The sequence below is a fragment of the Triticum aestivum genome, chromosome 1D (genome assembly GCF_018294505.1).
Source record: "Triticum aestivum cultivar Chinese Spring chromosome 1D, IWGSC CS RefSeq v2.1, whole genome shotgun sequence".
Lineage (NCBI taxonomy): Eukaryota > Viridiplantae > Streptophyta > Magnoliopsida > Poales > Poaceae > Triticum > Triticum aestivum.
In genome coordinates this window covers 205,287,771-205,301,834 of record NC_057796.1, presented here as the reverse complement: position 1 = coordinate 205,301,834, position 14,064 = coordinate 205,287,771, and the positions used below count along the sequence as shown (strand labels likewise).

Genomic DNA, 14,064 nt, shown 5'->3' with positions numbered 1-14,064 from the left:
GGTCTGCCCTGTCTGGAAGAAGCTTTGGACTGTTTCGGAGAAGTTGGTCTTCTGCCATTTGTCACGGACAAAGAGCACTGGAATGAAGAGCTCCTGCTGCAATTCTACGCCACACTTCACATTCGTGGCTACAACAGGGATCCGAAGACATGGGTCCTTGAGTGGATGTCAGGCGATGTGCACCATGAAGCCAACGCTCAAGACATATTGAGCTTACTTCCCTGCCCACTCCAGGTGAACTCTATGAGCCTGGTTGTCAGCTACACCAAAATGAACTGCAGAGTATCTTCCAGCGGCCTGAACCAAATATGAGTCAGATGCTCAGCATGATGAAGCCATTGCATCAAGATGCTAATTATCCCAAGGAATTCTTCGTCAAGGACCTTGAGTACCTGCCCCGCACAATCTATCATATTCTGAGGCGTACTCTTTGGCCCATCAAGGGATACTCAGCTGAAGCCAAACTTGAAGGAGCCATGAAGACTTTGGTGTTCTATATTCTCAATGGCATCAGATTCAATTCCCGGGATTTCTTCATCAGACAGCTTGCTGCATCTGGAGTTGATCTGTTTGGCTTGAAGTTTTATGCTCCATGGGTGATGCGCTTAATCAAGCTTCACTCTTCTGTCGACTATCAGCCCTCAGCGCGCAACCATCTTGTCTTTTTGCCTGATGTTGATATGTCTGTCGAAGCCATCTACCCTGAGCCTGCCAAGGAGCCACTTTATCTTCATAATGTTGATCGCCAAAGCTTCACGCAACCAATAAGGGAGTTCTTGCTGCAACTCGGATCTATCCTCTGGCTGGAAATATGCGTGCACCTCATCATGCTAATACTGAAGCCACTGAAAGCACCATTGCTCAAGGCCTCGGAAGTGATCTCGTGTACTCAAAGACCGAGAGCTTCTTGTGGCCTTACATCAGAAACAGGATAGACACCATGACTGGCTGAAGCGTCAGATGCAGAGCCTCTTGGTGGATGTTAATCGCATTCGCAATCTTGCCACCAAGAACGCATTCGTAGCGCATGAAGCATGTCGGCGGTCTTGGAAGAGTCTTACATTGCTATCCTCTAAAGACGATCTTCGCGAAGATGGCTTCACAGAGCGCTTCAAATTTGATTCCATGCCTCCCCAGAATGCCGTTTTGTGTCGGACTCCTTCCATAGAAGACTCTGAGTATTCATCTTCGGCTGCAACTGTTGTTGCGAGAGTCGTCGATGAAGAAGACGATGCCACTTCACCAACCATGACTTCGCCGCGTCTCGACACTGCAACAGGCCCCTCTCCACCACCGACCTCCAACGTCGACCCTGCACCTTCATCTACTCCTGATGGGAACGAGTAGATGCTCTATGTCTTCAAACCTTTTTGGTCCTTACTGACAAAAGGGGGAGAAGCATATGAGTTGATAGTCTCCAAGCGGGTCCATATGGGTGGTTGCTATATTTTTTGCCAAGTGGTTACAACTCTCGTTTTTGATACATTTGGTTCTTTGGGTTGTAACACTTAAACTTGATGGTCGTCTGCACTTTGTTTGCTATTCTGTGATGCGATGATAAATTCCGCATGAAGTCATTCCGCATACGTCCATTTTTCATTATGCATGTCATTATCTTCGTTATATCTCTATATGCACAAAGCAAAACCTGCCATGTGCATTTGCATTCAAAAGCACACTACTTATATGCACATCTTCAGTGGGAGCCTTTTGCTACTTATGAAGACAATGCCTTAATCCTTACAATTTCACATACTTTTATCCCCGTTGAAAACTTCAACCAGTTTGCCATCAATCACCAAAAAGGGGGAGATTGTAAGTGCATCTAGTGCCACCCCTAGTTGGTTTTGGAGTATTGACGACAAACTTGGTTGAGGGACTAATGTGTTTGTGAGAATTGCAGGATAACACAGGTAGTAGTCCCTCATTGATTCGGTTTACCTACCAGAGATGACCCCTAAAAATGTGTGAAGACATTGAAGACAATGGTGGTATGTGAAGATATTCACAACAAAGATTATGACTCGAGAAGACATTCACGTGAAGACTATGGAGTGCGAAGACATAGTTGTTTCGTAGTTTCCTTTTCTTCTTTGTTGAGTCATAGGAACCACCGCACTGTTAAGTGGGGTCCAAGTGAACAAAGTCATAGTGACTGAAGTGATGCTCAACCAAATCCTATGTCTTCGAGCGAAGACAATGAGAGCAAATCTTATCCAGAGCTGGATGAGTCAGCTTTACTTGTAGCCCAAGTCAAGTTGCCGCGTGTGTTTGAAATCTGACCGTTGGACACGTGTCAGTTCCTTAGTGACCCAGGGTCATTTCGGACAAATCAGGTCGGGTTGCCTCCTGGCTATAAATAGCCCACCCCCTACACCATAAATTGGTGGCTGCTCAGAGTTAGTGCACGGCTTTTGTCGTTTGAGAGCAACCCACCTCCGAAGCATTTGAGAGAGAGATCCTTGCGAGGACAAAGCCCAAAACACCCAGAGCCAAAGAGTGTTAGGCATCACTGAAGTCTTTCTGTCCGCGTGATCTGAAGACTTATTACACCTGAGAACTGTGTATCCTCCAGCCGGTTAGGCGTCGCGTTCTAAGCATCCAAGAGTCATTGTGGATTGCCGGTGAACGAAGTCTGTGAAGGTTTGGAAGTCTACCTTGAAGACTTACTAGAGTGATTGGGCGACGACTAAGTGTCCTTAGCTCAAGGGGAATAAGGTGAAGACGCGGTCTTCTGAGTTGAATCTCAGCATCCCTAACCAGACGTACAGTTGCCACAGCAACTGGAACTGGTCCAACGAATCCCTGTCCTCACCAAGCAACTGGTTCTATCTCTTACCTTTCTTTACTTACAGTTTGTCTTCGTGAAGTCATTGACTGCTTGCTTGATCTAATTGACTTCACTGTGTGACGACTATTGTTGTTTGGCTTCATACTATCTTCCATTCTGATCCATACTACCTAGCTGCTAATAGTCTTCGTGTTTTCACTTCATTGCTTACTTGACTATGGCTTGTCTAGTGTAGTCTACCTTCCGTTGCATGCAATAGGTTCATTTGTATTGTTTGTCTTCAAAGCCCCCGTGTTTTGAAGACTTTCATAAAAATCGCCTATTCACCCCCCCACCCCCCCTCCTCTAGTCGATAACTAGCACTTTCAGCTTGTATGACTTGGCAATATTTGATTGGAACAAGGGAGAGGATGAGGCCCACCCCGTCAAAATCAAGGGGGAGAAGAGAATTTAGAGGAAGGTTACATAACACAGTTACATAAGGTTTCATAGGTGTAGGATTTCTAGCTTTATGAATAAAGCCACACAACCAATACATATGAAGCATACAAACGCACACCAATCTATTGGGATACCAGCAATACAAGAAAAGCACCAATAGCTAAAAACAAGGAACCAAATATAGGGACTAAGCTACGCCAAGCTAAGCACAAAACTAAGGAAGCTAGCTAGTTCCTCGCAATAAGCCGAAGTCTTCTCGGATCGCCTCAACACGCCTCACCAAGCAGGTCACCACTCCAACGCACACTTCAAAGGTATGTGCATTCAGGAATTCAGCAAGTATGTTTAAATCTTAGCTACATTGGTACTCATATGTAAACTTCTGTCATTTATAAAAGATTTTATATTAGTTTACAGAGGGAGTACTTGATGCGGTGGCGTATGCCAAGTTGTCAACACAAAAATGTAACGATGGAAATGCAGAAACAGTGTCCTTCCATTCGAATATAATGTCATGAACAAATTCTTACAACTTGAAACCCCCTGAATCAACACTTTATCTCGCTTGCAAAACTTGTACAAAATAAGCAAGTCAAATATGAACCGCCCCAAAGGTGCAATGTGTGCAAGCCATTGACAACTAAGGTCAATCAGCACTGTACTCCACACGGCTTAAGGATGGGCCCCTTGGGCTTGGCAATGAAGGGGTCGATCCTGACCCACACAAGGGAAAAGATGGACGCGAGCAGGACAGACCAGAGCACAACGATGGTGGGTGTCCGGTTCTGCCTCCCCATGAGCCCCTTGAGGAACGGGTAGAGGTGGACGATGACCCAGAAGGAGAAGAAGAGCTTCCCAAAGAGCGGGCCCCATGACCCGTACCCGTTGTTGACGGCGTCGGAGACGCCGGCGACGATGCCGACCATGTTGATGATGATGAGCGTGGTGGGCGGGATCAGCAGGGTCGTCCACTTGAAGAGGTAGAGGTCGCCGAAGGCGTCGGCCTCGTCGGCGCCCGCCTTGGAGGTGACGGTGAAGTTGGTGTCCACGCCGCCCAGCACCTTGAGGAAGCCCTGGAAGACGGCGAACAGGTGCGCCGACACGCCGCCGATGACCCAGAACTGCTCGTTACGCCACCAGTCCTCGATGCTCACCCCGCTCCACCGCAGCTCCAGCACCCCCGTCGCGATGATGGACATAAACAGGGCGATGAACCAGATGCTCGCCAGGTTGTTGAGCTGCACAGCACCCACGCACGGTCACCTACCGATCACTCGCTTGCCAACGCAGGCAGACCACAGCTTGCTTGAAAGAAGTGATGAGCGCTTACCGTGGGGATGATGAATTTGCCGGTGAGGAGGCAGACGGCGGGGATGGTGCAGTAGGCGATGAGGGGAATGGAGGTGAAGGGGTAGACGATGGTGTTGGTGTAGGCGAAGCGCTCGAGCCACTTGAGACGGCCGCCGTAGGCGTACCAGAGCGGGCAGTGGCGACTCATGAAGATCTCGACGGAGCCGAGCGCCCACCGGAGCACCTGGTGAAGCCTGTCCGACAAGTTGATGGGCGCCGACCCCTTGAACGCTGGGCGCGTGGGCGTGCAGTAGACGGACTTCCACCCGCGGCAGTGCATCTTGAACCCCGTCAGGATGTCCTCTGTCACTGACCCGTAGATCCACCCAATCTGCATAATTTTCACGCCAATAAATCAAATGGATTGTTAGTAAAAGATCAAGAATGGCAAGCTCCACGAATGCAAGAAGCTCATCCAAGCACCAGTGGTCTAGTGGTAGAATAGTACCCTGCCACGGTACAGACCCGGGTTCGATTCCCGGCTGGTGCACTTTTTTTTTCTATTCTGAAGAAATTTTACGTGACCAACTGAATGATTTTTACCTCTTTGCCCCACTCGGTCTTCTCCTCGTACCCACAGCTGATGACGTGGATGGCTTCCTTGATGAGTCCGGCGGGGTCTGCGGCGGCGCCCTGCGGCAGTCCTCCGTCCTCGACGAGCGTGGAGGCGATGAACACCGGCGACTGCCCGAACCGCTTCTGGAAGCTCTTCTGCGACATGAGCGACGAGCGCTCCAGCTCGTCGTACCCCTCTATCCCCTCCTCGATCTCCTCCAGCTCGTACCCGCGCTGCTGCTTCCGGTACGACCCCTTCTTCGGCCCGCCGCCGAGCTTATCCTTCTTGCCCCGCTTCTTGTAGAACCCCAGGAGCCCGCGGCGCGGCTCATCGTCGCCGCCGCCGCCGCCCTTCTTGTCCTTGCTCGACTTGCGGTGCTTCCCTCCGCCGAAGCAGCAGCAGCAGCAGCACCACGAGGGCCAGCAGTCGCACGTCATCTTGGGCCTCTTCTCCGGCCGCGGCGGGTCGTACCCGTACAGCGCCTGCCTGTTGAACACGCACCCCGTGCCCACGTACACCGGGCCCTGAATGCCGTCCAGCCCCTTCATGTTGATCTGCAATCACAACGCCACACAACAGCATCATCAGCTCGCTTTCGCTTCGGAATGAAACAGAAGGTGTCAGAGGATGGAGGCTTACGTCGAAGAAGACGACGTTGCGGTTGGCGTAACGATCGTGGAGGTCGATGCCGTCGAAGCGCTGCGGGAACTGGACGTAGCAGAGCTTCTTGCCGAGCTGCGGGTCCATGAGGAAGCACATGGCCTCGCGGACGGCCTTGCTGTTGTTCACGTAGTGGTCGCAGTCGAGGTTGAGGATGAAGGGCGCGTTGGTGAGCACCGCCGACACCCGCACCAGCGCGTTCATGGCGCCGGCCTTCTTGTGGTGGTTGTGGCCGGGCCGCTTCTCACGGGAGACGTACACCAGCCGGGGCAGCTCGTGGCCCTCCACGTCCAGCGCGCCCTGGCTGCCCAGGTAGACCTGGATCATGCCGGGGTGGTCCCTGGTGTTGTTCCCGGGCCACGGCGTGCCGTCCTGCATCACCCACCCTTCCTCGGGCTTCTTCTCGGCCTTGGCCACCAGGCCGTTGATCCGCACCTTGAACTCCTCGTACTCGCGCTTCATGGCGCGCCGCTCCTTGACGAACGTCGGCTGCACCTTGTCCTTGAGGTAGTCGATCTTCTGGGAGAAGTAGAACTCGGGGGCGCGCGGCTCGATGGCGAACTTCTTGCAGAAGGGCACCCAGCGGCGCGCGAACTCGGCCGTCTCGGAGAGGGTGTCGAAGCAGAGCATAGAGGCGCCGTCGTCGGAGACGTAGCAGCTGTTGCGGTCCACGGGGTAGTCCACGGCGAGGATGGAGAGGACGGTGTTGGCGGTGATGATGGGGGGCTCCTTGAGCGGGTCCACCGTGCTCACGAAGAAGTCGATGGGGGACAGCCGGGACGGCTCGCCCTCGCGGTCGTACCGGAGGGCGAGGCGGTCCAGGTACGTCTCCCGGGTCACCGGCGACCACTTGGGCAGCTGGTCCAGGATCCAGGAGAGCGCGAACCAGAGCTCGCAGATGACGGACACCAGCCACAGCGGGATGGCGTCGTTGGCCGGCGTCATGATCCGGAAGCGGAGGAAGAAGCAGAGCACCACCAGGCGGAGCACGATGACGATGCGGTACGGGTTGATCTGGCTCGACGGCACCGGAAGCTTGCGCCACAGCGGCTGACGCGCCTCCGCGAGCCTGCGCATGCGATCAACTCATTTCATTTCATTTCGTTTCGGCGCGCAATGAGTACCACGTACAGTACTACGTTGTTTGTCAGCGAATTCGAACTGAACTTTAGCCACGCTGGGGGCTTACAGCATGTACTCGTCGTCGTTCTTGTCGTCGTCGTCGTCGTCGTCACTGTTGTCTCGGTTGAGCTTGCCCCTCTTCTCCTGCTTGGTCTTCCACTTGTCGATCCTCTCCTTCCACTCCATGCTCCCCTCCATCTCCCGCTCCGCCTCAAGCTCCTTGCCAGCAACTGCAAAATCAACGCACACCACACGAACTCTTCTTCAGTTCTTCAGATCACTCTCATGCAGCAACAAGAAGAAGAAGAAAAAAAAGAGGTGTTCTGTTCTGCACTGACCGCTTCCGCCGAAGGAGGACATCGCCGGTCCACCGGAGCGCCACTTCTGCGGCGGCTGCTCGCCGTTCTCCTGCAAGGCAAGCGTCGCGTCAGTTCACAAAGATGGTTTGCTTCGGTTGGATTTTTCAAAAATGGAAACATTGCACACTGATCATACCGAGTACACGTCGAACGGGACAGGCTCGTGAGGCTTCTTGGGGCTCTTGACCTGGAACTCGTCTTCTAGGTCGTCCATGTCGCCGTCCTCTTCGTCCCCTTCCACCCTCGGGCACCCTGCGACAGTAGATTCCGCCAAAATGTGGCCAGTTGTGATGAACTGTGGCATTAACTGACTGCTTCTGAACCAATGTGGGTTACCTTTGTGGCGCTTGTAGCGGGTGTTGCACTGGGGGCAGCACTGCGTGCCGTCGCTGCGCTCGTACTCGTAGCACGGCCGGCACACGGGGAACCCGCACTCGGCGCAGGCCACGAAGGGGCTGCCGTCCTCCCGCGTCCCAACATCGTCGCCGCACGCGCGGCACACCTTGGCGGCCTTGGCCTTGGGCTCGCCGGTGTCCATGGCTGGTGCGCGACACTGCGACGGTGCCGCGCAAGGTGGCGGTGGCGGTGATGATCTGGTGGAGGAGGGGTGAGGTATCCGTGAAGGGACATGGAAGAGGCTAGCAGGTGATATAGCTTAGATGGCGCGGTAAGGTGGCAGGGCGGCGTCTGTCACCAACCGTGGGGTGGAGAGTCCGGGCTTGATTAGAGCACAAGCCAAGGCAAGGCGGAAAGATGCATGACAAGCACAGCGTGGATCGGTCGGTTGCGTAGCAAGGCCTGCGTCTGGTGTTTCTTTCTTTGTTTAGGTGCGATGGAAAATGCCGCAGTGTTGTTGAAGCAAAAAGGACTTGCGTGATGGATGGAAAATGCGGAGAAGGAGAAGGAAATGGTGGACAGGAACGAGCCGAGGTGAGCTGTGGGAAGAAGGCCGTGGGTGAAGCAAGCGGTGAATTGAGACGTCGCCGTAGGGGTGGTTCGCGGTGACGCATCCATCGGCGTTCCTTGTGCCAGGGTGAAGCCGTGGATGAGTGAGCTTCAAGTCAGTGCGTGTATAAATGGGAGAACCATGCGACCTTGTGAGCGAGGCAACCAAGAACAAACTTCTTGTCCCATGGACCGCAGAGCGTAGGAGCACACCGACGCAGGGCAAGATCATACTTTCACCACCTTCTTTTTTTTGACAGCTTTAATTCCTCTCTATTCATTGGTGAGCAAGCTTACATCTTTACGTAGGAGGGGAAGAAGGTCAGAAGGAGCATTACCTAACCACTCATTACAAATCAAAATTCTAGCAATCCTAGCTAATTCATGTGCAACCACATTCAACAAAATTCAAAGACTATAGAGCTCAACTCACAAGCCAGATGATACCAATCATCAACAATGACCGGCATCTAAACAGCCAGATCTTACTTCCACTTTCTCAAACGTAAAAGGTATCATTGGGCAAGATCAAAGGTACAAAAACAAATTAGATCTAAGCATGAAATATTGGTAGGAGAGTAACGAGGAAGGGAAGATTGCACATGGAAACAGATTATGCCGACTAAATTTGGTTGGACATGTATGGAACAGCGTCTCATCAACTTCGAACCGCAAAATTCATTTTTTTTTCCTGCCAGCTTTTCGGAGCCCACAAATGTGGACTAAACAGCCAATACCTAAGTCTTGCACAAAGGCAAATATATGCTTAAAACAGTGATGATGCATCCCACTTCCCACACAAGGTGGGGTTCCTCCTCTGGGTTGTTAAAATCAAGGGATATTGCGAGGAAAATTGAGTGCATACGACATCTCTGCATACCACAAGCAATCAGAGAGCAAAACGACATAGTAGATTGGAAAATTGCCTCAAACAACATTAGCTGAGGCGGTTCGAATCTCGGTAAAACACTACACGGCCACTTTTCCAAGCTGCGGTCTTCATCATGTGTGCAGCCTTAGACGGTGTATCGTCCACCTCTGCTTGGTTTCTGACTTCTTGAGTCATCCTGCATTTGAGTCACACCAAAACAGAGTCAGCTGCAGACATGGAATGTTTTCTACGAGTGCCTAGTGCACAATTTTGGGCAATAAAAAAGAAGAGGCATACGTGGAAGCTGTAGACCATCTTATCATTGTAGTCAATAACCTCCTTCCATTTCTTGCCAATGTCCACCTGTAGCATGATGAAAGAAGGGGTGAACACATTACAACCATCTCAACATGATTAAACAGCAACATATAAGTTGCAGCCTGGGGCTTGGTGTTATTCATGGCAAATGGCCCAAACTGTATAAATGGAAGGGCGACCCAATATTATTATCTATATATGCATGCATTGGAAAGAAAGAGAATCTCTAAAGCTTGGTGTAGTTATATTGTACTCCCTCTGTCTCAAAACGAAGGTGTTTTTTGATACTATAATAGTGTCAAAAAACGTCTTACATTTTGAGACAGAGGGACTACAAAACAGATGAAAAATGCCCGTATGGCAACGTCCTTCAATAAGTGCACAAGTAAAAAAATAGGGATTTGTAAAACTGATGCTAAATACGAACAAATTTATTAAGTACATTAGTTAGTACCAAATGTTTCCTTTAGTGCTTTTCCTAGTGCAAAAAAAACTAAGAGCATCTTCTTCCAATTCTCATACATTCTATAGTCTACAGTGTTTCAATGTACAGTAACTACTTGTAAACACATTGCATGACACAGACACAAGTAACATCAGTGCAGCACCACAAAGACTAGCCTTGCCAACGCAACTGACTGGTACCATCCCTACAGGCTGCAGCTAAACAGCATTGAGTAGAATAATATATTTCTTTTTTTTCCTTCGGAACTAAATTGTTTTCACTTCCAAGAGATATGAAGAGTGGCCTTTTGTCAATTGAATAGAAGGCTTTTTCCGCTTCATGGACCAGTAAAGTTGGTTGTCCAATCAATACTTTGCTTTGCCATATAGTGGGTTATTTAAATTTTGTAATTAAACTTTGGTCTATTTCATGCATCAGAGCTGTGGTCTGTAGAGTGCTCGTTTGTTTAAAATTTTCCCTAAAATAATCCACAAAACTAGATGCATGTTGATTGTGGACTCTACAAGAGGTGAGGAAGCACTGGGCTACTATCCCCATCAACATTTCAACCAATACATTAAAATGTACAAAAAAATACAACCATCGATGAGGCTGATTTGCAAAATGTTTTTGTTCCCAAAACAAACCTGAACAGCTTCGTTACTGGCAGTCTTAGTCCATAATGAAAGCTTATCCTGTCTCTGGCGGACACTAGCAACAACACCACAAATTTCCTGGCTTTCATCGAACTGCTCTCCAATCAGAGCCATACACTGCATGTTTACAAAGTTAGTTAAAAGGATTCCACTGGTAGGGACTTACAAACCCAGATAAAGCATGCGATGCACCTCGGAGAAATAAAATATTAATATTACAGAAATTTACCGTTTCAAGCCACATGGTATCAAGATTGGTCTTCCTGCTAGATATCACAGTCCATTTGCCTCCATTTGCGCACTCTGGATCTTCCCACTTTGGTTCTACCCCAGCCTTGAATAAATGAAAATCAGCACTTCCTACCAGCTTACTCGGACGGAAAATCTGATCATACAAGCTGTAGAAACCAGGAAGGCATAAGTTAAAGAAAGAATTTTAGAATATAGAAACATATAGCATAATCATAGTCAAACTGTCCAAGAGAAAATAGGAAGAAATGCTGCAGTAGAAGTTTAGCATAACAGAAAACAGAATTTTGATTTCACTTCCTGCACAACATAATCACGTGCATTTGAATCTACTACTCCTCAAATATGATTATACATTACTGGTCTTATGATCATGTTTGTATCTGAAAATATATGTTGCGATGGTTTGGTTCATAAACAAACCAAAATGTGTTTTGTACTGTAAGATTATTATTGCTATTTAGTAATATATAGGGTTTTCCCTTATTCCCATAAAGGGAGCACCGACACGTAGAGGGTGCCTAAAAGAACAACGTAAGAAACAGAAAGAAACAATGAAATGGAGGAGAGCCGGAGACTGGGCTCAAGCAATGGTGTCCAACTATCTGAACAATCTAGGAATCTTTACAAAGATTCAATTAAAACATCAAAGGTACGTTTATCACAACACAAATAATGACACATTCAAACATAATAATAAACAACACAGAAGATTACTTGTTTGGCTCCCAAATAACACCATATTATTCTTACTCATATAGGAAAATTTTCCTTGCACAAAATCCTAAGGAGGAAGTTGGAGAAGAAACTGTACAAAACTTGTCATGCTCAAGTGGGAAAATACGAGTATAAGTACCTAAAGTTAATTTAAATTGAAAACTACATAGGAAAATTTTAACATATATATAAAATTTTAAAATTCCATGGGACCGTTGATAACAACGAAATAATCCTCTATCAGCTACAGTACCGAATGATATCACATAGTACATCATTCCAACATACAACAAAGTTCTAAACAATGCACAAGGCCCTCCCTAGATATGAGAGCTAATCATACAACGAAACAAAATTGTCCAAAAGCAATCCGACCTCGGCCTACAGCAGTAACAACATCTGTTTTTTTTTTGCGAATAACAACATCTGAAATTTGTAGCACTTAGTCATATAATCAACAGATATCTTCGGAATAACCTAACAACTTATACTTTTCGGATTTGTTGGCGCAAGGTGGCATATAACTCGATATTGTCGGCCAAAAATCCCCATCACGTAGCCACTGGGAATAGGAACCAGCAGAACATCTAGATGACTGGATCAGATCTGAGCGGATCGGGTGAGGAAGCGCGAGAGGAGCGCGCACACGTACCACCAGAACTCTTCGACGGTGTCGAAGGTGTAGCCCTTTTTGAGCGAGGTGCCCCAGGCGGCGCCGGGCTTGGGCTTGGTCTGGATGTCGTACCAGAAGGTCCACTGCCGCTGCAGCTTGTGCGGCCCCTTCGCCTCGGCCGCACCCGCGTCGCCCTCGGCGGCGACCTCCGGGGTCTCTGTCGCCGCCACCGGGAGCGCAGCTTCGACCTCTGCCATGTCGCGCCGCCGCCTTTGCTTTTCGAGGGTTTTGGGATGGGGAGGATGAGTCGCGAGAGCCGCAGCGAAAGAGAGAGAGAGAGAGAGGAGCAGCCGCCGAAGGAAAGGGAGGGCAGAGGTGGGTATGAGGCTATGAGCCGTGTGGGTCTTACCTGGGCTTCTCACCCAGTTTGTGTCTGGTCTTTTGTGGGCTGAAGAAGCGTAACGAAATTGGCCCTTCATCCACCGGTTTTAGCGGTCTTTTTTGGGTTTTCTCGATTTATTTTGATTCCCTCGGTTTTCCTGTGATCTAGAAAAATTTCATATAGAAGGTAAAATAAAATAAAGAAAAAGGAGAGAAAAATAAAAGAAAAAAGCAGAAGAATACAAATAGGAAAAAACAGAAACTGGGAAAAATGCCCAATCTCATATATGCTTGAGTATTTGAGAGTGATCTTTTTTTGTTGTTGTATGTGCTTCTCTTGTTGTGTTGATCACATTGAATATGTCTTGAGTGTCTCACATCCTTGCCATGACATAAGTTGCATTTGCATTGGACTACTGCTCATTTGTGCGTAGGCAAGTCGAACTGTGTATCCTTTCAGATGGGCCTATCAGACAAAGGGAGTAGTTTTTCCCTCACCTATATTACAAGCCAAACATTTAGGACATGGGCAAGAATTCTTCTCGCTCTCTCTTGACCCTACTTCATCGATTCCTCAATAGATTTGTGAGAGATTTGAGAGATGGCCTAACCATATCCAAGATTATTTTTACTCTCTCTTTTAACCAACCACTTTCTCGATCTGAGAAGTTACAAGCTTTTTCCTTTGATCTTGTTACTCTTGGGAATGGAAACTCCTACTCCCTCTGTTTCTAAATATTTGTCATTTTAGAGATTTCAAATGAACTACCACATGCAGATATATATAGACATATTTTAGAGTGTAGATTCACTCATTTTGCTTCGTATGTAGTCACTTATTGAAATCTCTAGAAAGACAAATATTTTTCATCATACATACACACACTTACCCCTTAAACACACACCCTATCCTTAGAGCATCTCCAGCCGCGCCCCAGAAAGTCTCCCCAGGCGATTTTTTCGCGCCGGTGCCAAAAAAAGGCCCAGTCGCGTCCCCAGGAGTCCGATTTTCGCCGGCCTGGGCCGAAATTAGCGTCGGCGGACCCAATCCGAACCCGACGCGCTAGGGGGCGCCCAGGGGCGCCGGGGTGAGCGGTTTTGGCGCGAAAGAGCCGCGGGCCAGCCGCGTCAGCGACACCGCGCCTCGTCTCCTCCCAATGCCTCGATTTCCCGCGGGGAATCAATGGCAAGGCTGTCGCCGGTCAGCCTTGCCATTGATTCCTCACGGGCGTCGCGCCGACGCCTCCCCTCCCCCTCCCTCGCACGCGTACACATGGGCGCGGCGCGGCTATATAAGCCAGTGGCCTTGCTCGCCTCTGGCCACACCAGCCCCGCCCTAGCCGCCGAGCTCTACCTCTCCCGAGCGCCGCCGCCGAGCCCTCCCTCTCCCTCTTCCGTGAGCCGCCGCCGAGCCCTCCCTCTCCCTCTTCCGTGAGCCGCCGCCGAGCCCTCCCTCTCCCTCCCCCTCTCCTCCCGATGGCCGAGCGTTTTCTCGGAGACGAGGCGGCGGCCAACGGCTTCGGCCGCCGCACGCTCCGCGAACAGGAGTCGTGGCTCCTGTTTTAGGCGAACATCCCGGCGCCGCCGGAC

The 14,064-nt window shown here is 49.6% G+C and overlaps 2 protein-coding genes and 1 non-coding gene across 4 annotated transcripts; 1 reads left to right on the top strand and 2 right to left on the bottom strand.

Annotated features, from left to right (window-relative positions):
* Nucleotides 1-3,603: 3,603 nt before the first annotated feature.
* On the bottom strand, nucleotides 3,604-7,918 carry LOC123180992 (cellulose synthase A catalytic subunit 7 [UDP-forming]-like). 2 transcript variants are annotated; one of them, NM_001427992.1, is made up of 8 exons: nucleotides 7,616-7,899; nucleotides 7,416-7,531; nucleotides 7,259-7,328; nucleotides 6,988-7,150; nucleotides 5,778-6,867; nucleotides 5,126-5,692; nucleotides 4,563-4,913; nucleotides 3,604-4,470 (listed from the first exon to the last, which is right to left on the bottom strand). In NM_001427992.1, the coding sequence occupies exons 1-8, from the start codon at nucleotides 7,815-7,817 to the stop codon at nucleotides 3,883-3,885; spliced, it is 3,147 nt and encodes a 1,048-aa protein (NP_001414921.1). In that variant the 5' UTR covers nucleotides 7,818-7,899; the 3' UTR covers nucleotides 3,604-3,882. The 2 variants fall into 2 exon arrangements, with proteins under 2 accessions (NP_001414921.1, XP_044449131.1); XM_044593196.1 differs by having other exon boundaries at nucleotides 3,711-4,470; nucleotides 7,416-7,918.
* TRNAG-GCC (transfer RNA glycine (anticodon GCC)) lies at nucleotides 5,002-5,072 on the top strand. Its single transcript has one exon. It is a non-coding gene; the product is annotated as a tRNA-Gly (tRNA).
* Nucleotides 7,919-8,827: 909 nt separating the features above from the next.
* LOC543468 (eukaryotic translation initiation factor-like) lies at nucleotides 8,828-12,562 on the bottom strand. Its single transcript, NM_001427991.1, has 5 exons — nucleotides 12,133-12,562; nucleotides 10,744-10,912; nucleotides 10,506-10,631; nucleotides 9,393-9,458; nucleotides 8,828-9,291 (listed from the first exon to the last, which is right to left on the bottom strand). The coding sequence occupies exons 1-5, from the start codon at nucleotides 12,348-12,350 to the stop codon at nucleotides 9,241-9,243; spliced, it is 630 nt and encodes a 209-aa protein (NP_001414920.1). The 5' UTR covers nucleotides 12,351-12,562; the 3' UTR covers nucleotides 8,828-9,240.
* Between the last annotated feature and the right edge of the window lie 1,502 nt (nucleotides 12,563-14,064).

What these genes read in the sequence shown, in the direction of transcription:
- LOC543468 (NM_001427991.1), bottom strand. Translation starts at nt 12,350, where the DNA reads ATGGCAGAGGTCGAAGCTGCGCTCCCGGTGGCGGCGACAGAGACCCCG. An exon ending in ATACCATGTGGCTTGAAACG is followed by an intron (nt 10,632 to 10,743) that starts GTAAATTTCTGT and finishes GTAAACATGCAG; the next exon opens with TGTATGGCTCTGATTGGAGA. An exon ending in CCAGTAACGAAGCTGTTCAG is followed by an intron (nt 9,459 to 10,505) that starts GTTTGTTTTGGG and finishes ATCATGCTACAG; the next exon opens with GTGGACATTGGCAAGAAATG.
- LOC123180992 (XM_044593196.1), bottom strand. Translation starts at nt 7,817, where the DNA reads ATGGACACCGGCGAGCCCAAGGCCAAGGCCGCCAAGGTGTGCCGCGCG. An exon ending in TCCCGTTCGACGTGTACTCG is followed by an intron (nt 7,329 to 7,415) that starts GTATGATCAGTG and finishes CTTGCCTTGCAG; the next exon opens with GAGAACGGCGAGCAGCCGCC. An exon ending in GCAAATTCATCATCCCCACG is followed by an intron (nt 4,471 to 4,562) that starts GTAAGCGCTCAT and finishes GGTGCTGTGCAG; the next exon opens with CTCAACAACCTGGCGAGCAT.